The sequence below is a fragment of the Vicugna pacos genome, chromosome 8 (assembly GCF_048564905.1).
Source record: "Vicugna pacos chromosome 8, VicPac4, whole genome shotgun sequence".
Taxonomy (NCBI): Eukaryota; Metazoa; Chordata; class Mammalia; order Artiodactyla; family Camelidae; genus Vicugna; species Vicugna pacos.
Genome location: NC_132994.1, coordinates 17,930,636 through 17,956,348, shown reverse-complemented (window position 1 = coordinate 17,956,348; position 25,713 = coordinate 17,930,636). Strand labels below are relative to the sequence as shown.

General features: G+C 36.8%; 1 protein-coding gene and 1 long non-coding RNA gene across 2 annotated transcripts; one reads left to right on the top strand and one right to left on the bottom strand.

Annotated features, from left to right (window-relative positions):
- Window positions 1–5,858: 5,858 nt before the first annotated feature.
- SPACA1 (sperm acrosome associated 1) lies at window positions 5,859–23,514 on the bottom strand. Its single transcript, XM_006200301.4, has 7 exons — window positions 23,189–23,514; window positions 17,886–17,942; window positions 14,433–14,534; window positions 13,609–13,715; window positions 12,413–12,548; window positions 6,625–6,745; window positions 5,859–6,098 (listed from the first exon to the last, which is right to left on the bottom strand). The coding sequence occupies exons 1-7, from the start codon at window positions 23,400–23,402 to the stop codon at window positions 5,942–5,944; spliced, it is 894 nt and encodes a 297-aa protein (XP_006200363.1). The 5' UTR covers window positions 23,403–23,514; the 3' UTR covers window positions 5,859–5,941.
- Window positions 23,515–23,684: 170 nt separating this feature from the next.
- On the top strand, window positions 23,685–25,160 carry LOC140697841 (uncharacterized). Its single transcript, XR_012075209.1, has 2 exons — window positions 23,685–23,803; window positions 24,598–25,160. It is a non-coding gene; the product is annotated as an uncharacterized lncRNA (long non-coding RNA).
- Window positions 25,161–25,713: the final 553 nt, after the last annotated feature.

Here is a 25,713-nt window from a genome sequence, read left to right as displayed (position 1 = left end):
TGGTTAGGGTTTAGATTAAAGGGAAGTGAAAATGAAGGATGGATAAAGGAAGAAAATCAGAATTCCCACCTGAAGAAGGAAAACAAGAACAAAGATGTGGATGTTGCACACGACATGCTTGAGGGGGAGTTGATGGGTGGAGTTTGTTGAAGCCAAAGATACACATTCAGGAGGGATAAAAAACAAAGTTCAAGTTGGGTTTGGGCCAGATTGTGAAAGTACTTGAATAACAAAAGTAAAATTCTACCCATAGGAAATGGGATCGATGTTTTCATAGAAAACCTGTCTGAAGGGCACTAAATGTCCAGAGGCCCCTGAGAGAGATGCCTCTAGGAAGGTTAGGGAAAGGTGGGTTTGAACTGGGATGAAAAGGAGCGACAGATTCTAGGGAGATGTTTGCTGGCCGTGGAGACTATGTGGATCCGCAGAGGTGAGGTTTTGAGCCTGGATGACTGGAGGACAGAGATATCACAGAGGAGCTACTTTTAAAAATATGCATATAAAGAAAACTTCAGTTCTATGTATTCTGAGATAATAGTGGTGCAACCATGAGGAAATAGCCAACAGCAGAAATATAAAATTAAAACTCTGGGGATCTGTTCAGGGTGGAGATATATAATTAGAGGCATCCAAAAGAGAGATGGAGAAGGCTAAGAAGACTAAGAGATTAAGCCAGAAGCAAGGGGATGACAGGGAGGTGGATGAAAAATGGTGTTACTGAAGGTCAAGGGGAATCCTTGATAAAATAGGGGTTAAAAGACATGGAGTAGGTGAGGAGGATGGTAACAGTAGAGAAAGGTGTTAAACTTGGCTTCTGGGTTCCTGTTCTCTTTATCTGTATATCTTCATCTCTAGATTTACTTAAAATCTTTTCCCCCGAAATCTGTTCTTTTTTATTTCTCTCTGCTGCCAAGACACTCATCACATCCTGCCTTGATTTACACAAACTCCTTCTCACTGGCCTCTTTCTCATCAGTTCCCCACTCCAATCTTTGCCAAATGTGACTGCCAAGTCCATTTTCCTTTCCTGCTGTTCAGACTATGTTTCTCCCACTCTGCTTTGGCTTCTCTTCACCTCTCAACCTCCCTGCAACTCTGCACCTGCTTACAACTCTTTCTCATCCTTCCTGCAGCCCCCAGCCCTCACCCCACCCCCACTCCTTCCGCTGGCCCTGACATCTCCCCTGGCATCTTTAACCATCAGATTCAGGCACTCGTCACTTCAGGCCAATACCCTACGTCATCCTCCCCCACAGACCTCCCAACTCGTGCACATCAACACCGCTCCTATTTCTGTGCAGAGAAGCCCAGCATATCCACTTCCTTTACAGCGCTTGCTAGCTCTAATAACTATGCTGCGAGCTGCTTTTCCCCAGAGTATACAAAAGAGTATTGCTTGTACTGTACTCTTTCCTGTCCCTGTTACCTCTAGGGCCTTATATTGTTTGTTCTGGAAGAACATGATTTCATTACTGTCAGATGGTTTCTGTTCCTTGTAAAGCAGTTATTGGTGCTACCTTGGGGGTACTGCATAATAATACAAATCTCACGGCACCTTTCGGATGAGAGGGCTTAAACCCAAGCAGGTTGTCCAAAAGCACCTTGAGTTTTATCTCAGTAATACCTAGAAGAAAACCGTATCTGTCAGGAAAAGGGAGAAGATTAATGGACAAAAAGGAAGCTGTGATGTTTCTATTGTCCTCGACAGCTAATGCACACCAAAAACATGCATTGGGGTGAAAAAGAAACTCAGTGGATGTTATAGGCAGCTGTGCATAACTCCTCTATAGCTATGGAAACATTTCTGGAGGACATATCCTATTGTCATCATATAAAGCAACAATTTACACTGGCACCTTTGAACTTTTGCTCATGCAAATTTCACTTAGCAGAGAGAGTAACGTACTCCATTTTTGGTGAAAATACTACAGAGCCTAGAGGAGTAATTTCAAAAAGGTCTATATTTATAAGTACATGGACAGGCACAAAAAATAACAAAGTAGCATACATGTCTCTAATTTATGATCTAAATAATTGTTGCTTAATCCTAAATTTCCCTCTTAACAAGAAAAAAAAAACTTGAATACCTGGCATTTATTTAAATGCACTTGATATTTTCACAAGATGTAGAAGTTGAATATCAAAGAAAGATGTGTTCCTTTTTTGCATTTTATTTCCTTAAAATGGTGAAGAAAAAAAACCTTGATATTCAACATCCTTGTTTCATTTTCAGCAAGAATCAGAAAACTGTCAAAGACAAACTGTCTTCCATCACACAAATGACTTGATCACAGATAATAAAATTGCACAGACCTCAAAAGCCTAAATAAACATGTAAATGGGTTCTATGTTTTTTAAAACAGATGGTGGATCACGACGGTGATGGGTTATGAATTTCAAAAAGATGGTCCTCCAGAATCTAACCAAAAAAATGACTGGAGAAGTAGCTTTGAAATATAAAGTAGAACAACGACAACAAAAAAGCACATCAATTTTCAAGAGATCAAGAAGATAGAAACAGAGAACATACAGATTATATTAGAACCACTCTGGGAAGAAAGCCATTTTGAATTGAAACATAACGTGCATGTTAACTGAAGAAAACTGAAATGTATTTCAACAGGATGAGTAATTCCACGTCATGTTCAAGATCATAGAAAACTGCAGCCTATGCTACTGTGTTGATAGACTGCTTATCTCTGGCTGCTGGCCCCAAGGTATGCCCACTAACCCGGGTCATTGTCAACTCTGTCTTCTGTATCAAGCTCTTAGCTACATAATATGACAGTGAGCTGGGAACCATTTTGGAAGAGAATCAAGGTCTAATTAATGAGATCTTGCATTTCAGTAGGACTCAAAGGAATCCAGATTAAAGTATAAACTACCCTATCTAGGTAAGGATAAACAGTCACTGTTTGTCAAAAGCCCAATAATAAATGAATTCCAGGAACGCACGGGTAAATGTGGTGTGGCCAAAAAAATCAGAAGTGCCAATTTCAACACTGACTCCCTCGATATGTATTCTCAAGTCATTTAGCTATATTTTTTTGTATGTATTGTAAACACACACACGTGCGCGCGCACACACACACACACACACACCCATTATCACCTGCTGCTGCATACATGTCCAGCCTCTTCTACAACTTTGTTCCTCTCTCTACACTCCATCTCAGCTGACCCTTTTTCAGGATGTGTCAGGTTCTTTCCTGACTCAGAGTCTTCACACCTACTGTTCCTCTGCCTAAACCATCTTCCCTATTAACCAGGGTAACTCCTGTGGAGGCTTTGTGTCTCCTTTAAATATCATTTCCCTGACTACAGCTTCACAGAAACTTGCAGGTTTCCTTCAATATATTCATCCCAGTTGTGGTTAATTGTACAGTCTGTGTCTTGGGTAAATGACCAGGTCCAAGAGAAAAAGGATCTTTTTTTGTTTTCTTGTACAAACTGTATTCCCAGTGCCTAGTTCAGTATCTGGCCCAGAGGAGTAGCCCAATGAGTGTTAGTTGACTGAAAGAACAAACCAAAGATTCTCCTGGGGAGTAGGGTGTTATTTCACAAAATCCAGCTGCTGCATATGCAGAAGCCAATGCCTTAGGATCCGAACAGAAGGCCTCTTTTTGGTACATAATTTCTTGGCATTTTTATCTCCTGGATCCAGATGCAACCTTAAGGTTTTCCCTGCGGATATTTTGGTGACCAGGAAAAGTAATAAATACCTGGAATTTAGGCATAGACGGGAACTAGAAGATGCCTCTAGCCTAGTATGCCTGGAGAGGAAAGTGACTGGCCCCATTAAATTTTACTGGTGTGCAATGGAGACTCCCTGGACCTTGGCAGGGAGAGATCTCCCTTACACACAAGACAATGACCGAATGGCAAATGACAGGGGGCCTTTGTGAGACCTGGAGTGATTTCATGGAGACCTGGAGCATATCATAATCTACTTTAATATAAGGGTTTGTTGAGTATTTTAACTTAACACACTGTGAGCATATTACTTGAGAGGAGCTGTGGTCATGGCAGTAGGGCGATTTCAAGAAAGGCCATCAAGGTGAACTGGACCCCTGTAAGGTCCAAGTAACACTCAGAGATCTAAGAGGGGAGGCACTGCTGTTGTCAAGGTGCATTGCTGACTTGCTGTGTGCTACACATTATGAAGGTCGAGCTCACTGAATCCTGATTCCTCCGAGACAGACCTATCAGACAGTCCTGCTCAAAAGCATTATCTCTGAGTTGGTAGGGTATGAACACTTACGCATGCTTTCATTTTTGTTCCACAGACCACCAAGAAGTTAGGGAAATATTGTGCCTATACCCCTTTCTTAGGGGTCCCATTGTGCCTAGCACAGTGATGGGAAGTCCTGCACTAAAGAAATCTTCAACTCATTTGACCACGAAAACTTATTTTTCAAAAGCATTTATCTTTTGAATAGTCTTACTAAAGCTGCTTTATCAAATAGCCTCTAATCCTCAGTGGCTTCAAATAGCAAGGTTTATTTCTCTCTCACATTACATATCTATTGTTGGTTGACTGAATATCTTTTACCATGTGGTCCTCACTCTGGAATCCAAACTGTCAGAGCAGTCACCATCTAAGCATTTCTGGTTGTTCTAGCAGAGAGAAGGTGAGCTCTGGATCTTTTCACAGTGAAATGGTCTGCAAGTAATGTTTGGAATTTTGGCTCATAACCCATTGGCCAGAACTAGTCACGACCCCACCCAATCACAAGGGGCTGAGGAGGTACTACTAGATCACATGCCCAGAAAGGAGACAGCCAGAAATATTCAGCAAACAGCATTGATGACTAAACCTGTTAACCTGCCAAACACTAATGGTGATTAAAGTATAGTTGGAAATCACTGCTGTTTATGGTTTTAAAAATAAGGATTGATAATAATTACTCTTCAAGAATGTTTAGCACCTATGCTAAAGTTACATCACCATACTTAATCAGCAATAAGAAATGGAAGGCTTATTTTTTTCACACTTACCTGGAGGAAGGAGGGGTGTCACAAAAAAAAAATTCTTTTGGAAGATTTTTTGAAAACAATTGCTTTTCACTTTAAAGTCTCTAGTGGAATTCCCACAACAGATAACAAAATCATCTTCCAGCCAATTCTTCATTTCTTCTCGCAAATACAAATGTTGTCTATCAGAAAGCATGGATAATTCCACAAGACAGCCTCCTTCTAGGCTACCAGAGGGAGATGTACCATAAATGCCCATTTACAGTGTCTTCTTCATGAATGTAGAGAGTTAATGCTTTTATCAGATAAATCTCATATATATACAGAAATAAAGTTGGCATAGAATTCATCTGAACAAAAAAATAAGTGTATTTTGTGCTACAGTCATAGCCTCTGAAAATTAATTTCTGATGAAGTCTACCAAATCAAATTATCTAACGTCTTGGTATCTTGACACTTGGCCACAACTGTATCACGTAATGACACAACACAAAAAGGCAGTGGTGATATCCAGAAATAAGTTTTGAGATGTTATCACCTGCATACCTACCACAATAAATGGGAGAAAGTCTAATATGCAGGTATCTTCTATATTATATTTTTATTGTGTGGGGCATAACAGGCAAATCACTTCAGAAGTGATAAAAGTGATCAAAATTGTGTTTAAAAGATTTTGTGTGTATGTGTACGTACCTCTAAATAAAAGTTATCAAGTAATTACCTGAAATGGTAAATGAAGTTACCATTCAACATTTTAAAATTTTAAATTTTAAATTTTAAAAATTTTGGTAACTCCACCACAAAGATGCACTGATTAGAACAGCCCCCTCTCATACTGCATTACCTTCAGACTATAATAAATCACTTGCAATATTGTTAAACCATTTAGTGAAATACATTTTATTTTGATAATAATAAGTCTGATAACATTCTCGTCTCCTTTGGTTTCTTATACATCATCCATACATCATTCATTCCATTCACTTAAAGCATCCTCTTCATGTCCAGGTATTTCTGTTGGTGATTGGTCAAGAGAAGTTGACTCTTTGTATCTCATTGAACTCAGCTCAGACTGTACCTCGGTTGTTGAGGCTTTTGCCCCCCAGAAATCTTTGACTGCCGCCCTGGAAGAAAAAAAATTCTTTTATGAAATGAAAACTAAAACTAGATAGATTTATATTTAGTTTTCTATATATAGAAGTGCCTCTTTAGTCACGACTTATTTTTAGCGTGTGCTGCATCAGCTGCATGGTGATTGTAGATGAGCCCTCAGATGTACCAGGGGGTGATATTCATGGAGGCATTAGAAATATTCTCATACAAATGAATTAGTAGGTTACAATAACCAAGCTTTAAAGTTGTGATATCTACACCTAGAAAACACAAATATTAATTTAATAAAGTTTTTCTTTAGCAACTAATATGCAAAACTGTAAAAACTGCATTGAAGGTTTTCTCATGGCTGGGATCAAGTCAGAGGTTAAGGAGCTTGAACTAGGGATAGTTTCAGGAGGGGTGGGGAGAGCTGGACAGTTTCAGGACCCATGTAAGAAGCTTCATGGACAGGGTTTTGGATTCACCAGACAAGGGAGGGGCAGACGAGGAGGAAAGCAATCAAGGCTGACGGCTCAGTTTCAGTCCTCCACCTACCAGTTTACAATTATGAAGATCAGTACAAAGATCACGAATATACAGATAACAACTCCTATGGTCAGCACGAAAACTAGGACCGCATCAGTGTCTGGTCGGTTCGATCTTTTCATCTGCAGTTCTAGAGTGAAAAAACACACACCTGATGATTATCGTTACTACTGGGGGGAAAAAAAAGGAAATGGATATCTAAATGGAAACTTCATACCAGAAAAACAACTCTAGAAAAGTACAGAAAGAATTAGTGGAAAGAAAGTTATTAATGAACTTTCTCTGCATGTTAGAAATGTTCCTTCAAACACACAGAAAAGTTGAAAGAATTTGACAATAAACCACCTACCTACCTACCTAGTTACAAAATTCCTACCACCTAGTTACTACCATCAACATTTTAACTATCCCTCTATCCATGCTTCTATCAATCCACTGATCCATCTTAATTTTTTGGTGTACTTCAACATAATTTGCTAATGTGCACACACTTCCTGCAAAACTCTTCAACAGACATATCATTAACCAGGGTTCAACATTTGTTTATATTTTTTTTCTTTTGGGGTAAGATTTACAGACACTGAACTGCACAACCTTAAATGTACATTTATTTAGCTTTGGCAAATGCAAATACACATATGTAATTCAAACCCCTGTCAAGACACAGAATATTACTATATGCCAGAAAGTTTTCTTGAGCTCCCCCTAATAATCCCTGCCCCATCCTCCAGGGGCAACTACTGTCCTGACTTTGCCCCCATAGATTAGTTCTGCCTGTTCTAGAACTTCATAGAATGGAAACATGCATTATATATTCTTTTGTGTAAGGCTTTTTCACTCAGCATCATGTTTCAGAGATTCAACTGTGTTGTTGCATTTATTAATAGTTTTTTTCTTTTTTATTACTGGGTAGTATACCTCAATTAGTTTATTCAATCTCTTACTGATGGACACCTAGGCTGTTCCAGTTTGGGGCTATAAAAACATTAACTGCTATGAACACTCTTGTACAAGTCATTTTGTGAATATATATTTTCATTTCTCTTAAATACCTAGGAGTGGAACTGCTAGGTCATAGGGTAAAGGTATGCTTAGTTTTCCAAGAAACTGCAAGATCTTTTCCTAAACTCATCAAACTTGTTTACATGTTTTGTAAATTTTTTTCTCCCAGATTTTGGCTTGTCTATTCATTTTTCTAAAGATTTCTTTTAATGAGTTGGTGTTTTAATTTTTTAATGTAAGTTTCCAGTGTACAGCATTACAATTTGACATTAGTATACACTATAGAGTGATCACTACGACAAGTCTAGTTACCATCCATCACCATACAGTGGCCCACTTCACCCATTTCACCCACCCTGAACTCCCTTCCCCTCGGGTAACCAGTAATCTATTCTCTATGTCTATGAGTTTGTTTTTATTGTTTGCTTTGGTTTTTTTTAGATTCCACATATGAATGAAAACATACAGTATTTGTCTTTCTTCATCTGACTTATTTCACTTAAGTGTGATACCCTTTAGGTTCATCCATGTTGTTGCAAATGGCAGGATTTCATTCTTTATGGCTAAGTAGTGTTCCATTGTATGTATATACATATATAATATACACATACATATATATATATATATGTGTGTACACACACACACACACACACCATATCTTCTTTATCCATTCATTCATCAATGGGCACTTAGGTGATTTCCATATCTCAGCTACTGTAAATAATGCTGCAGTGAACATACAGGTGCATCTATCTTTTTGAATTAAGGTTTTCATGTTAAACATTTCGTGTTTAAATATCCAGAAGTGGAATAGCTGGGTCCTATGGTAGTTCTATGCTCAATTTTTTGAGGAATCTCCATACTGATTTCCATAGTGGCTGCACCAATTTACAGTCTCCACCATCAGTGCACAAGGGCTCCCTTTTCTCCACATCCTCTCCAATATTTGTTATTTCTTGTCTTTTTGATGATAGTCATTCTGACAGGTGTGAGATGATATCACATTGTAGTTTTAATTTACATTTCTCTGATGCTTACCTATGTTGAGCATCTTTTCATGTGCTTGTTGGCCATCTGTATGTCTTCTTTGAAAAAAAATCTACTCAGATTCTCTGCTCATTTTATAATCAGGTTTTTTTTATTAGTATGAGTTCTTTATATATTTTGGCTATTAATCCCTTATCAGAGATTTCATTTACAAATGTCTTCTCCCATACCATAGGTTGTCTCTTTGTTTTGATAATGGTTTCCTTTGCTGTGCAAAAGCTTTTTAGTTTGATGTAGTCCATTTGTCTATTTTTGCTTTTATTTTCCTTGCCTTCAGAGTCAGATTGACAAAAATATCGCTGAGACCTATATCAATAAGGCTGGCTTTTTCCTAGGAAATTTATGGTTTTAGGTCTTACATTCAAGTCTTTAATCCATTTTGAATTAATTTTTGTGTATGGTGTGAGTTAGTGGCCTACTTTTGTTCTTTTGCATGTGGTTGTAGTTTTCCCAACATCATTTTTTGAGGACAAAAATTTAATTTTGATGAAGCCTAATTTATCAATCTTTCCTGTTACAGTGATTGTTTTCTGAGTTATGTCTAAGAAGAAACCCAGGCCTATTCCTGAATCATACATATAGCCTCTTATATCTCCTTTTTAAAGCTTGACAGTTTTAGCTTTTACATTTAGCACTGTAATACATCTCTAATTTTTGTACATGTTGTGAGATAGGGGTAAAAGCTCACCCTTCTTCATACAAATATCCAAACACCACATTAAAATCAGCATTCTCTCCCATATCTTTCTGCTCTTCCTGTAAATAGGCTATTAAGGAGGCAAAGTCAGTCTACCATATGTATTATAATATTGCTAAATTGCAAACTGATAAAAACCCAATTTGTATCAAGTATTACTTTGTGAATTATATAGCCTTCTTGTGACTCTTCCTGGTCCCTAAATCATACAATCATAAAAGATTCACATGGGCAAGGACCAGAGAGATCATCTGATGCAACTATTATACAGATAAGTAAACCAGCATCCAGGAGGATTTAATGATTTGTGCAAACTGGGTCTTACGAATTTTAATATTTCAATTTTGGTAATTACCACTCTAACAGAAGTAGTCTCCTATATGGGCAATCTCAACTGCTTATTCATCTAGATTTTCTTACTGTTCTTTAAACACCCATGGAGTATATAATTTTCCATTTTCCTTAGTAATTCTAGAGCTATAAACTCAATTTAGTGATCTTACTAAATAGTTCCAAGTATGATAATTTATGTCATATTTAAATTCTAACATTGTTGGATTTAAAAAATCATTTTATTTTTGATACTTTTAGATTTTCAGAAGTAGTGGGATTTTTTAAGCTCAAATGAAAAACACCTTTTAGGATTAAAATTTGGGAAGACAAAATGCAAAATGCCTTTCCATTTATCCACTACCACACAATGCTAGCCAAGAGAAGGTGGAGAAAGAGAGGTACACAGATTTTGGTTAATTTCAGTGGTAGTTTTCTTGCAAGAGTCACTTAGATTATTTTAATATCTAATAAAAAATAGTCCACATTTCTATTGAAATTTTCTAATGAAACCAGGATGAATTTCAATGCTTTCACTTTTTAGAAAAATTAAGTTTATGCTTGTATTAGTTTCCTAGGGCCACCATAACAAAACACCACTGACTGGGAGACTTAAAAACAACAGAAATGTATTATCTCACAGTTCTGGAGGACAACCATCTGAATACAAGGCATTGGTAAGTCCATGCTCTCTCCAATAGCTCTGGGGAAGGATCCTTCCCTTCCTCTTCTAGCTTCTGGGGGCCCCAGGTGTTTCTTGGCTTGTGACAGCATAACTCCAGTCTCTGTCTGTTTTCACACGGCTTTCGTCTCCCTGTGTGTTTTTGAGTCTTCATGTGACATTCTCCTCTCTGTGTCTCTGTGTCCAAATTTTCTTCTTCTTATGAGGATACCAGTTATACTGGATTAAAGGCCCACTCTCCTCTAGTATGTATGACCTTGTCTTAACTGAACTAATTATACCTGAAAAAACCCTATTTCCAAACACAGTCACATTCTGAGGTTCTAGGATTTAGGACTTGAAAGTTTCTTTTTAGGGGAACGTAATTCAATCAAAACAGTGCCCAACTATGAAGGACAACTATTGTGGAAGTGAAAAATCTGATATATAAAGGGAATGGATGGGATATTTTCATTAATTAAACCATATTTACCCTAAAAATATTCCAAGTATGTATTTGTTTCAAGCCATTACCATATTGTGTGGACATTTATAACCAAAACATTCATTTGATATCTAAACAGCCAAAAGGGTCTGTCACCATGGTGTACCCAATTATCCTTTTTAAAAGAAACTAAGAGATACCAAGTTTTCTGAAAACATTTTTTCATTTAACAAGCACATGTGCTGAGATGGCAGAGCCACCCCACCATCCTTGAATAGCTACAAGAGAGAAAAGTCAGCTTTTTTCTAATTTGCTGATGTTGGGGTCTGTGTTCCAGCCCTTAGCTCACATGCTATCAAATTCATGTTGCTTTCTAATCATAGGCAGAGCTAACCACTGAGCAGTCTCAACAAGGATCAAGCTGTGGGGACAAAAACTGAGAATGCCTCTTTAAACCTTGAATATCCTGAACTATGACTCATTGAGGCATTTTTTAACTGGTAATGGTTGGCACTGTTTTTTGCCTTTTATAGCACTTTATTGAAATCCTTTTAATAAAACACCTGATATCCCAACATAGGAGTAAGATTATTATTAGCCATCGTTATAAAGGTGTCTTTTAAAGACACTAAACAACACCAAAGAAAGTTATAAACAGTTTATTTTTAAAGTCGCCCCCAAAAGACTTTAGCTTGTCTCTAGTTCAATAAAGGGTGTTACATTTTATGGTACCTCTAGAACACAGCTTAAATTCTTTACTGGGGATTGAGAAACAGCTTCAAGAAATCCATGAATTTCCTTTAAATTACAGGTAACTGGTATGTTTGTACATGTGGGCATTTTCTGGGAAAAGCCTCCTGAGTCTTGACTGGTTTCTCAAAACAACTGTGACCAAAGCCCTCATACCTCCAACAACAGAGATGACAACAATAAAAATGGCTAAGAGTAACTCAACAAAATGAAACAATTATTTGGATACAGAAGACATCATAATTTAAATTGAAAGGACATGCACATGGATCCTTTCTGCAAGAGAGGCACAGTTTCTAACATGTAAAATTACATTCAGGTCAAGATTTGCCTTTTGTGACATACACTGAGGACTGTATTATTATTTCATAAAAATTTTCTTCAAGTAAATAATTTTTAAAAAGATACACTTTGACATAATGTTTCTTAATTTTATTTATTTTATTGTATCAAAATTTTTGTTAAGCATCCATGAGAATTCCATGTACCCATTTTCACTTCTGTGATAGAAGTAGGAGTAAGAACACAATTCAAGCTAAAGGACTGTTCTTTGGTGACACTTCATAGTTTCCCAAAGTGACTCCACTTTGTGGGAAAGAAGTAAGAATTAAATACTACTTTGTAAAAAAGTCTTTACACCACTTATGGTATAAAACCAGTGACTCTCAAAATGTGACCTCTGGACCAACAGTATCTGAGAACTTGTTAAAAATGAAAATTCTTGTGCCAGCCCCATTCAAGGTCTACAGAATCAGGAACTCTGGGGCTGGGACTAGTGATTTGTGTTTCAACAAGTCCTCCAGGTGGTTTTGATGCTCTTTAAAGTTTGGGATATAAGAAAACCAAAACATTGCTGGGTACTTACCAGCTGTTGTATAGATTGTGAATTTAACAGATGCTATTATTTCATCATTCTCCAGCGTTTCACACTCGTAAGCCATGGGGTGAATGTCCCTGTGAACCTCAAGGATTGCTGAATCATTTGGAAGTATAATGGCTTGCTATTAATAATAAAAAAAAAAAAGGTATCAACATTCTTCAGAGGTGGTCGGTACAGTTCACGTGGAAGAGCATGTGCTTAGCATCCACGAGGTCCTGGGTTCAATCCCCAGCCCCTCCATTAAAAATAATAATAATAATTAAATAAATAAAACTATTACCTACACCCCCCCCCAAAAAATTTAAAAAATCCCATTCTTCATGTAAACCTAAGATCAGGAAACAATTTATTTCTTGTAACAAAATAAGAGTCACTTTCTCTCTCAGTCTAGGACAATAATTAATTATGCACATGGATTTTAAAGTCAGACAATCCAGATAACCAGTACCAACTTTCTGCCTGTGTGAAGCAGGACAAGTAACTCTCTGCATCTCAGCTACAGCTGGTCCTCTGTATCACTGGGTTCCACATCAGCAGATTCAACCAACAGTGGAATAAATGTATTCAGGAAAAAAAATTCCAGAAAGTTCCAAAAAGCAAAACTTGAATCTGCTGCATGGCGGTAACTATTTATACAGCATTTACATTGTATTCACAACTATTTACATAGCATTTATACTGTATTAGGTGTTACAAGTAATCTAATGATAATTTAAGGTACATGAGAGTATGTACTTACATTATATGCAAATGTTACACCATTTTATATAAGGGACTTTAGCATCTTCAATTTTGGTGTCTGAAGGGGTCCTGAAATCAGTCCCCTGAGGACACCAAGAAATGACTGTACTTATCTGTAAAACATTAGGAATTACCTCATAGATTGTTATGAAAGTAAAAGAAACTAGCACTTAGCATGTGTCTGGCACTTAATAACCTTCAATTAATGTTATGAGACACCTATATATACAAATGAAAATCTTGCTTCCAAAACAGAACACTTTATGTAAAGTAGATGTTTTTAAGTTTTGACAATAGCTGACTCTAAAATTTATATAAAGTCTTATCCCCACTAAATAATGAAAAATTTTAAATCCCAATATTCTGAGAGTCACCAAGCACTGGGAAACAAATTTTAGCACTCAGTAGAAAGCACCAAATTACATACATTCATTACTTACTTGGTTTGGCCTTATAAGTCTCCAAACATATTTGAAACGGTTTTCAGGAGATATATGAACACATGCCAGTCTAACACTTTCAAGACTTTCTGAAAGTGGCTTACCCCCTGAAAAAAAAAGAAAAATTAAACACTTATATACCAATGGGTATTATAGATTGCTTTATACATAACACTACTTTTAAAAGCCAACTCCAATATTAAAACCAATTACATGCGGGAAGTTATCAAATGTATTATGGAAAGTTTGATTGTAGAGGAGCAGAGAGGCATCATGGATGCAAAGATAAAGTCACCTAAAGAAGCAGGTAGGAAACCCCGTAGCTAACTGTTCCTACGGCAGAATAAATTATGGAGAAGAGACAGCAAGGGCAAACTACTCTGTGATCTATTAAAGTGGCTTCCAATTTACTGGTTAGGAACACTCTCCCACACTATCTGCCCCACACTGAGACATAACGAAATCTCAAACTAGTGAAATTTGATATAGAACAGCTCTCAAAAGCTCCCAATGTTGGGTTCCCAAACTACTGATAAGCTATGACCAAAAGCATTTCACTAGAGGACAGCCTCGACCACAAACCCTGAGTGCCATAAGGTTCCAGCGTATTAGAGAGAATATATGTTACATTTAGACATCACTAAAAAATGTAAAGCAAATGTGGAGAGTTTAATTGTCTAGAGAAGTGGAATTTTAAGTTGTGACTTCTTTTCAGTATATCATTTGATCATCTCCATCCACTCATGGCAACCTGAGGTTAAGGACATTTTCCCAGAGTAAACTCTTCCCTCTGCAGTTTCCCTCCAATACAGAGCCCAACTCACAGCCACAATCTACTGGTCCACGGCACTCTTCCACCCGGACGACACACTTGGATTCACCGCCAGGGCATCCATTGGTTAATATAACTTCTCTAATACCAATACCTTTAGTAAAAAAAAACAACTGGTAAGAAAAATGAACTCTAGAGTTTCTTTACTTTCCACCTATGTCTTTTTTGAGATTTTTCTAATTTCAGAAATTGAATTCCTAAATTCAGGGTGATAACATTTTAGAAATTTTTTAGGTCCCTTATTTTGAATTATTTCATAAAACAGCATTTTCCAAAGTGAGTTACATGAAACACTAGCTCCTCTGGTTGTTAACATAAGAAAAAGGATTCCATGATTATATACATTTGAAAATTATACATTAAATAAATGAAAGAAACTTCTTTATTGCAGAATTTTAGGGAAACTTTTAATATGATAGTAAATGTGCTATTGTGTGTAAACTTTCACTGATCTAAGATGTAAAATTTTTCATTTCAACATCTTTGAACTCAGAATGCACCTCAGAATTGAAAGTGTGTCAAGACTGGCAGCATTTTTTATTTTTAGAGATGCATAAAATGTGCTTCTGACAGCCAATAAAGTCTTAGACTTGATGAAATACAGTAGTACATATAGGATCTTCCAAAATTACTTGACCTTGGAACTTTTAAGGTAGAATGGTAGGAACTTGTAGAGGAAATTACAAAATTACATTTTAATATGAATTATCCTTTTTTAATATCTAGATTGGTAAAATCTCTGTATTAAATACATCAGGACAGACTATTAATGACCAAATCTCCATTTCCAAAAAGGTACTCTCTTTAGAATTGCCACACATTTCATAACAGAAAATCAAGTCTGTACTGACCAATCCCAGATCTCCGCTGAGTTTGCCCTACCATCACCAGCACTGAGGAAATGCTGGTTCAGTGACAGGCTGAACATATCCTGTGATAAATGATCTGTGATAAGATTGTGCTGTCACAGGCTGAAGAACAGTCCATCTTGATTTCCTTATATACCAGATTACCTCTTTCAGTCCCTACAAGATGTTAATCATAAAACTCATTCTCAACAGCAAGTTTCCACTGTATAGCACAGGGAACTGTATTCAGTATCTTATAGCAGCCTATAATGAAAAAGAATATGGAAAGGAATAGAAATATGACTGAAACATTGTGCTGTGCACAAGAAGTTGACACAACATTGTAACTGACTATACTTCAGTTAAAAAAAATTAAGTAAGTAAAACCCATTCTCAAGGACAAGGGAAAGTTGGCTTATAAGATGGCTTATAACAGTGCTTCTCAAACTTCAGAGTGCATGCAAAACACCTGGAGATCTTACTAACATGCAAATTCTAATTCAGAAAGTAGGTCTGCAGTAGATCCTGAGAGTCTTCATTTCTAACAAGCTTTCAGGGAATGCTGATGTAGCTGGTCTGTGGGCTAAACTTTGAGTAGCAGCAAGGAAGAGGACTCCGTATGAGATAAAGAGACGGAAAGTTGGAGGAGGAACGGTCTTTTCTGATTAAAAGAGATTCTTAGGAATGGCTGCGGTATGGCTCCACTTGAATTTCTGAATGGTACTTCTCTAGAGACACAGTCTTATTCTGAAATGCATAAATATTTTCCAAGCAGGTATTTTATATATTTATTTACTCAGCCAAATACAATTCATTGCAATGATGTGTGTAGATGTGAGAGTCTCCCCAAGTCCCTACTTTAAAATCTGCCTGTGAATTCCAGGAATAGAAAACTTTTTGACTGCTAAAATACTGTTCCAGGAGTTCAACAGAATTTTTGCTAAAACATTTTTTTCTTTAAATAGTTGTTATAAATTGAAGAGATTTTTTAAAATATGAAAAAATTATAGATATGAAATATTGCCTTTTCTGGTTTATTTTTCATTTTAGAACCTCTCACTATCTGACATATTGCGTGTCCTACACTCTATTTATCTCTTTGCCCCTACTGAAAAGTACACTCCGTGAAGACAGTGAGTTTCCTCTGCTTTGGTCACTGCTGTATTCCTAGCACCTTTAACAACATCTGGCATGTAGTAGGCAAAAACTCAACAAACAAAACAAAAAACTGTTGAATAAACAAATATATAATCTCTGAAGCATATCTTCAAATATTAGAGTAAGACACTATCAATTCCTAGAATTGTCATAAAAATAATTCTCCACCTGTGAAAATTTCTCAAGTAAGCAGCAGAAAGAGGTAAATTGTAAGTGAATAATCACAGGTTTATTACACAGATTGCTCTCATTTTTCTGACTCTGACTCACTAATTTAAAGTAAAATACAGGTTTAAAACTATCTCAAGAGACAGAAGGTAGAATAATGGTTGCCAAGGGCTGGAGGAAGTGGGGAATTTGTGTTTAACCGTGCAGCGGATTCAGTTTGGGATGATGAAAAAGTTCTGGAGTGGATAGTGGTAATGATCACATGACAATGTGAATGTGCTTAATGTCACTGAATTGTGTATTTTAAAAAATGGTTAAAGTAGTAAACTTTATGTTAGGTCTATTGTAGTATACTTTTTTAAAATGCTATCTCAAATAAAAACAATTCAGGTATAATTTTTGACAAAAAAAACATATATATTGTTCTGATCTATAAGTACATAGACTTTGTCTTCTCACCCTCAGATTTTTGTCCTTCCCTCCTGTCAGTGTCTTTTTCCCAAGGCAGATTCTATTTAGAATAAATTTAATTTCATTGTGAATTATTTACTGTCTTCTCAGCATGCTAGTCTATAGTGATTCTCAAAAGATGGTCTTTTAAAAGGCAGCATCAGCGTCAGTTGTGAACTTGTTTAGAAATACAAATTCTTGGCCCCTTCGGAAGGCCTTGCAAGTTAGAAACTTTTAAAGAGGCCCAGAAATTCATGTTTTAATAAGCCTTCAGACACTTGAGGTGAACGCAAGTTTGAGAAACACTGGTCTGTACAGCACAGGAAGTCTTAATCCCATCCCCAAGTAAGAGATTTTATATCCAATTTCTATTTAAGGAATGATCAAGTAAGTCATAGTCTTTGAATACTATCTTCACCCAAAAGCCAATACCTGTTTTCTCCAAGACATGACATATAAATTGGAAAAAAGTATAGAATCTAGAATAGCCTACTGCAAATAAGGAAATGTCTTGCTAGATTTGCCAACACAGTAAGTGGGAAGACATCTGTGAGGTGCACTGGAAGATCTTTCATCTTCTGAACATCTGTGAAATAAACTTACTTTGGTGAAAGCAGTTTATGTGCCAAAAAATATATAGGGAGCTGGCTTAATGTTAAGATTTTTATGAACTGAAAATATCCTACCTTGTAAAGCAATCAGTTTGAGTTTTGTGTGAAATCACAGTTATTAGAATACAAACCAGTGAAACATGAGAGTACACAGTTTTTACCTCCCCCCAACTGAAATATTTTTTTATTTATCTGCTTTATGGTACTTACCACATGTAACGGTGCACATCCCAAATTCTACTTCTTTGACTATTGTCCCGTTTGAAACTAAACATAAAATGCAAAAATATATTATTTAATCATAGGAAAGCTTTTCTAAGTGCAAAACTCTTGGAGATGGAGGATACAAGCACTTATATGGGAAGCAGGCATTGTAAGTTTTATTAAATCAGAAAATCAATGCCATTCCTAGTATATCTTCTGTTACTGTTTAAATCAGAAGAAAAGCAAATCTTTAATATAAAAAGGTAATTAGGAAATAACTTGCAAAGATTTATATTTAAACTTGTATATAATTTTTAAATAATTTTTTTCATCAGTTTAATACATAGTGAGTTAAAGTTATAAGAAGGCCAGAAAAACACAAAAAGCCTGCCAATTGTAGGGCCCAATTTTCTCTATTCTCTATTTTCCAAAAAATTTAAGTGTATGATTTCTATCCAAAAAGAAGTCATTATCCAAAGTATTCATTAAGATTACGTTTCAGATTGGTCCTACTCATTCTCAGGTTAAGATGATAAATTATTCCTAAGAATTTATTTCAACACGTTATCTAGCAGGGTAATCTAGGAATATACAAGTGTTTGAGTAGCTGAGTACTGTCGACTTTAGATCTCATAGTAAGATGTTCTTTTTCTAATTGCTCTGAAATTTCACATGTATTCCACTAGCTGTAGTATATAATAAATTCTTAATAGCTCAGATTAGGACTAAAATCTCAATAAAAAGAAATATTAAATGAGGTGTTAGTAATTTTTATAAGGCATTATATCCTGAGGCAACAATATTACAAGGGAAAATGCATCAAAGTTGGAGTCCAATTGCTACTTCTACCAATAATTAGCTATTTTGAGTTTGGGCAAATTACTTAAAACTCTGTCAGGCCTAATTAACCCCTCTATAAAATTTGGAAAGGAGAACATATCTCATTGATTATTGTAAGAATTACATGTGATGATATACGGGCAAGCATTTTGAAACCTGTTTAGCGCTATAAACATGCTTAAGATATAACCTCATTCACACTTCATTAGTTCACTATGTACTTCTAAATTTCATATGATTCTAAGATTTTTCCTATTTGATTACTGTAACTTTTCATAAACACTTCTATAATTATAAGCACCAAATACAATGCCTTGGGTACATAATGAGCAAATATATACTTGATATGTATAAGTAAATCAATACTGACCTTGTTAAATTGAACTACAATAATGATCAGTTCTGAATTGACATTTTTGTTTGAAATGCTTGGATACCTTCTGCTGGTACATTATGAAATATAAATTAAAATCCAAATCTTAAACAGAAAACACGGAGAATGAGTACTAGACTACTTTTAAATATAACTAAAAACCATTCAAAAAACAATTACTTAATCAACTCTAATGCTACTTCAGGAAAGTTACTTAGTTCTCCTAACTTTATTAAAAAATGAGATTTAACCTGATGGCCTCTAAAGTTCCTTTTGGCTTGGAGTATTGAATGTCAATTAGGTCATTCAATGACTTTCTTTTTTGGTGGAAAAACTATAATCATAGATCAGGGAAATGATAGTATCTAGACTTGAGTGCTATTTGTCAAAATTTCCTAATATATACTTATGAAGAAAAAATATAGTCTGAATGTCAGTTAAGTTTTATGTGTAACTTGTTAAACAGTAAGATCCACTGATGCTAATTAATCAATTGGTGTCATGTGTTATGAATGATGTGTCACAGGGCTCTGTCCTCTTCAACATTTTTATTAATGATTTGGAAAATATTGATACCATGCTGACTGGATTCAGGGATCATGCAAAACTAGGGAGGATAGCAAATATGTCTGAAGATAAATCTGAATGTAAAACTGACACGGGGGAATAATGGGCAAATCTAACAAAATGAAACCTTGGAGAATTGACAAGCACGGCACACAGGGCTGTGAAGTCAGTGTCCCCAGCATACTGTACAGGCTGTCTTAATCTGATGCAAGAACAGGTGAAAATGAGTGGGAAGTTCAACAGTGAGTCATGAGAGTCAAGAGTGTGATGAAACTTCCCTAAAAATCTACTGGGTCTTAGACTGTGCTGATGAAAGCCTGGCATCCACGATGATGCAGATGATTGTGATCTTTTTTGTTCTGGCCAGATTCTGAAACGTTCTCTTCAGTTCTGGACAGCACATTTTAACTGTTGGTATATATCATCAGAAACCAATTTTAATTTTGAGTTTCTTTTTTGAGAGTTGATTTGTACGGTTGATATTTCATGAATTTTATTCTTTGAGGTCTTCCAAAAAAAAAAAAGGAGAGAGACAAAATATAGTTATATAGGATAAAACCCATTTTATAGAAAAAAACTCATTCTATTTTGCAATTGTTATGTAGGTCTATGGTTGGCCCCGTCCATAAATTGAAGAGTATACCTTTCTAGAAGGTATGTGGGTATATATAAAAGGTATAGGGGTATAATAGGTTATCAGTATAAATCTAAAATAGCTTAGTGATTTTTCCTGTATTTTGAAACATTTTGTTATTTCATCATTCATAATGATGGACTTCATTATTACTCAATTATTCCCACTGTATTTTTTGAAAAGACTAAAATAATAAAATGGAAAAATGGTGGGGATCACCTAGAAAGATGATGTCATTGTGAAATAAATCAGTTATTACATCATCCTTTGTTTTCTTACTGCTTTGCCCCAAAGTACTGCATCTTTCAAGATACAAAAATAGTCCAGGCACCTTTCTCATACTCTTATTTTCAACTTTCATTGAACACAGTTGAGATTTTAGAATTTTTCTCTTTCCTTTTTTTTTTTTTTTTGGTCTATAATGGTAGAGAAGAAAATTGGCAGAGATACAATTCACAATTATTGGCTAAATCAGAAGATAAATAGAGAGAGACTGATAGCAGCACTTTAGAGGCTAGTGGTGAAAATGATTCCATAAGCAAAATGAGAGATGACGGTATCTTAGATGAATATTCTAGATGAATTTTCTCTAACTCAAGTATCAATGAATGAACATTATATTTTGAAGGATGAAAAGGATATATGGTATTCCCATCCAGTTAGTCCTTCAATGGTAAGGACTTGATCCTGAAATATTTTGTGAAAATAAGCTAGACCATACTATTTTGCTAAAAGGATATGGACAGTAATCTTTTTTAAGCTGCTATATACTAACATTTACTTGATAAGGCTTGTAAATGAACAAATCATATCAGGTCTGTATATAAAGGTTATCAAAGGCAAGAGAAGATGTAGAAATGAACAAAATTCATTGGACCAATCATTCTAATTGGTATTTATAAATCTAAAATGCAAACCTTTGCAATTATGGAGCAAAGAAGATGATGATATTTTCAACAAGATGATATTTTTCAACAAAAATACATGACTTCACAGTTTTCAAAGATCCTGTGCTTTGACAATGCAAGTGCAAACAGAATCAGAGTAATGATAAACTAGAATCTGATGAGGATGTATTTGAAATCTGGAATCAGTATTTACAAGATGGGTACATTCCAGATTCTAGCACAACAGCTGATGAGCATTTAGATGCATTTAAAGTACTTTGCCCACTTACGGTATATACTTCTTCAAAACCAGGAAATATGGAATAAAAGCTTGGGATTTTCTATATTTAAATTCTTATTAAAATTTCAGATAAGTTGTTTTCACTATCCCTTGACTCTTACTTTTGCATGTTATTTGTAAAATACCTTCAAAGTAAAAAAAAAAAAAAGTAAAAGAGCCCATTATATAGTAAATGGTGAAGACAATTTTTACTGGTCCAGTGAGGGTTAAGAGGGGCTCTGCCAAATTTTATAATGATTCTGGAAACTTCTAGATCCCAGACACCTCCAATTGTTTAAAGTCCTGGATTCTCACTCTCCCCAGGAAAAAGCAGCTACAATGAAATTGTATACATTAAATGGTACAGGGAAGGTACGTGGTACATAGAAGGTACGTGGTACATGGGCTTCCTGAAGTTCACAGAAGGGGAGAGAGACTGAGAGAGTAAGTAGCTTTCCTACATTTGAACTGGAATCTAAGGCATTATAATTCCATCACCTTGGTTTAGTCTAAACTCTAGCATTTTACAGCTAGAATTATCCCTTGACCAGTGTAATACTAAAATTGTTAATTCAATTATTTTTAAAACTAGACGAAAGCAACAGCTACTATGCTTCAAAACATGTTCTTTTCTACTCTAGTCCTCTTTCTTTTTCATCTTTCTAAAGTCAAGGTCCTCTCCAAGTTCTCTGAAATGTAATATTATCAAGGTAGTACAAACCTCAATTCTACCATTAACCCCAGATAGCCAATTTCTTTATGTCGCTGAGGGTCACTATCTGTCATCAGGAAATTTAAAAAAGGCTGATAAATACAGCACCTACTTTATATGTATAGGAGACATGAAACTGCCAAGGATATTAAAAGAATCTCAGCTGGGCCATTTATAGGGGGAAGGGAATCATTCTTCTTAAGACGGCTGCAAACCTGCCACTGACCTTTTACCTACCAGCACATGAGTTATTAATCAACTCAATTGTATAACATGTACAACAGCTTGTCAAGTTTTACTGCTTAATGAGCCAGGAGAATAAGGCAAATTTATGTACCAAACACAGGCTCATTCTTCCTTGGTTAACATGTATATCACCTAACAAAGCCTCCAGTTGGATCCTTTGGTAGGTGTTTTCTACTGTCACTGTTCCTTTGTGTTCAAAGTCGAACTACAAATAAAACACTGCCGCAATGCAGATGTGCTCAAAAGTTGGGGCTGAATGAAGCTGACAGGGGCTTTAGGGCAACTTTGTCAGCATATTGGTCTATCCAGATGTGTCACAGTGAGGGGAATTCAGAACTCCCTCGAGTTCCAATGCTCAGTGCAAATGCGAAAAGGAGGAAGACCGTAAGCAATTTGGAACTTACAAAAAAAGAAAAAAAATCTACAATGGGAAGGAAAAGAAACATAAGAGCAAGGAGAGTCAAAACAATCTCCTTTGGTGGGAGGCTGTGACTACTACTCCTTAAAAAAAAAAAGCATCTTTTCACCTTTTCCCTTGTCCAGGTCAATATTTAGCAGTATTTCTGTAGCAATTTTTATATACGTGCTTGTTTATCTTGCTGTCATCTTGGAGAATTAGCACATCTATTTTTCCAGGGCCATTATGTACGTGACAATGTATAAATTGGGAGCTGTTTTCTAGAGAACTCTACAGATGTTAACATGAGCAGGAAAGGCCTGGCCCTTAACAGGTGCCTCCCGAACCCCGCCAAGGCACCTCCCGCCCTCACCATCCTCCTCAGCCTCATCCTGGGGCTCGTTCTCGGCCTCACTGTCGGTCTCAGCCTCCTCCTTGCCCTCGTTCTCGCCCTCGCCCTCGTGGTCCAAGCCGGCATCCCGGAAGGCGGTGACGTTGGTCCCGCACGTCGACTGCAGGCGTGCCAGCAGCAGCCAGCCAACCGTCAGCAGCAGCCTGGCGGAACAGCCCGCACCCCCGGGGCTCATGGTTCTCGGCCCCGACGGCCGCCCAAGGCGCAGTCGCAGCCTCCGTCTCCCGACCAGAGGCGCCTCGAAGAGAGGAGCCGCCCAACGCCGAATCCCCGCACCGTGCCCTGGCAACCACTGAGGCGTCACAGATCGTCCCCGGCGCGCGGAGGCCACAGAACACGCTCACGCCCGTCGGCCTGCCTGGTGCCCCGCGGGCCACTTCCGACGGCGCTCGGGCCACGCCCCCCCGCCCCCGCCCCCGCCCCCCCACTGCCGGCGTTCCAGGCCGTCCAGGCGCGCTGCGCGGAGCCCCGCCGCTGGCGCTTCCTTGGTGGATGAGCAGCCGGCCAAGCTGTATCAAGGAGGATTTGTCGAAGCCTTATTAAATAGGGCTCCCCAGACTAGATCCGTATCTGCAGGTGAGGCTTCATTTGTAGAGGAATATAGGGGTGCCCTTTCTTTCTTTGATCTAAACACTACTGTTAATGCAGCTCAAGCATGAACTCATGTTTTAAGATTTTGTGCAATACCATCAGCTCTGCGCAGTGCTTCATTGAGCCAGAATGGGAGGCGGGAGGAAAAGAAGGGAGAGGGCAAGATGCAACTACTGTCAGACTAGTTCTCCATTCTATGTTTGGATAGCTGATGTTTTGGGAATAAAGTATAGGACTTAACTTTTGTCCCTTGTGCATGTCGATCGTCATGCTTTTGGCCTATTTTAAAAGTCTCATTGAGATCCTCTTGACTCCAGATTCTGTTGCTTTAATTTGGTAGTTATTTCTCTCAAGTTTGATTTGGAAAATACATTTCCTTCAGATCACTAACAAAAATGTTTAAATGGGCAACAGGCAAAAATAGAGCACTAAGAGGTCAGTGTCTGACAACAATCCACCAATCCACATGTTAATTTAACTCAATAATCTAATTCTTTTACCAAAAGGGAGTCGTGTCTTTACTAAGATTGAATCAGACTAGAAGCAAGAATACCATGGCATTCCCACTTGAATCACTGCCCTCTTGACAGTATTTAATATCAGTATGTCCAGCTTTGTCATAGAAAAACATGAAATTCGTTAAGTTCCTTCATTTGATGGTATTAATTTCAAGAAGTCAGCTCTAATTAATTAAGATTTTTTTAAGAATAGACTCATAGGCTTTTTGAGTCAGAAAGAAGCTTAGAAATAATCTAACACTCCAAATTCCTCGTTTTTAGGAGAAGAAATTAAGAACTGGAGAGATTAAATGACTCACTCAAGATCCTCCAGAAACTTATTGACAGTGCAGGGTCTCACAACCACATTTCCTGAATGCTCATTCAATGCTCAGTGATTCATATAACCTAAAGGTAACAATGAAGAAGGGTAGTCAAGAGTTCAAACACTGAAAACAAGTTAGTGTTGACATTTTTTGATCTTGTTATTCCACATTTGATTTTATTTAATAGCTACAATGTGATATTAAGAAAACATTGATGGATAGATGGTTTGATTGATTTACATCTGGGATTTGAAACAAAACTCATGTGGCTATGTTTCTACATGATATCGCCTACCTTGAGGTTTAATGTCAAAATTCTTATGACACATGGGCTGAAGAGTAACCTACTACTATAGAGTGAGCTTAAGGCTAAACTGGCTTTTGGAACATATGTACATCGAGTCTCAGCAGACTAACAGTTAAGCAAGTAACTGAGAAACTTACTAGGAGGGTCTTCAGAGCCACTTATTTGTAACAAAAGTAGGTTACTTAAAACAAAAATAAAAATTTTAATTCAAATTTTTCTTTCAAAAAGACTTCTAGTTTTGAAAATAGTGAAAGACAAGAACTGCTAAAAATGGTCAATATTAAAGTTCAAATTGGTATTGGTAAGGAATCTGATAATATTTTATATCAACTGAAATACCACAAAATATGATAGCACCTCACAAGATTATGAGAGAAATTGATATGGGAAGTTAACAGATGATCTTGAGACACAAAGACATTTGTTTCATGGCCAAGTGAATCAGAATTTTTCTTTTTTAAATACTGAGAGAGATAAGTAACATGTTATGATTTCAGACACAAACTTTAAGAAGAAAATCTATATTATTTCATGGCAACATTGTTGAATTCTTCATAAGTCAATTTAGGACACATCTTCCTGAAATGCTATCTTTTGAGGGCAGATGTGGGTTCGTCACCAGTTGTGGGTTCTGGCCATCAGAAGTCCCACCAAGACGGAATGAATTACTCGAAACTCTGGGGGAAAGTCAAGAGAGCAAGAGGGAGTCGAGAGCCAACTCCAAGAACCTCTCAAATGTCCCCACATTTATTGTGTACAATCAAA

Bases quoted from the DNA above. Each gene is read 5' to 3' on its own strand.
- SPACA1 (XM_006200301.4), bottom strand. From the start codon at position 23,402: ATGAGCCCCGGGGGTGCGGGCTGTTCCGCCAGGCTGCTGCTGACGGTT. The intron at 17,943-23,188 runs GTGAGGGCGGGA...TTTTATGTTTAG, and splicing joins GGATGAGGCTGAGGAGGATG to TTTCAAACGGGACAATAGTC. The intron at 6,746-12,412 runs GTAAGTACCCAG...TTTTCACTCTAG, and splicing joins CACAATCTATACAACAGCTG to AACTGCAGATGAAAAGATCG.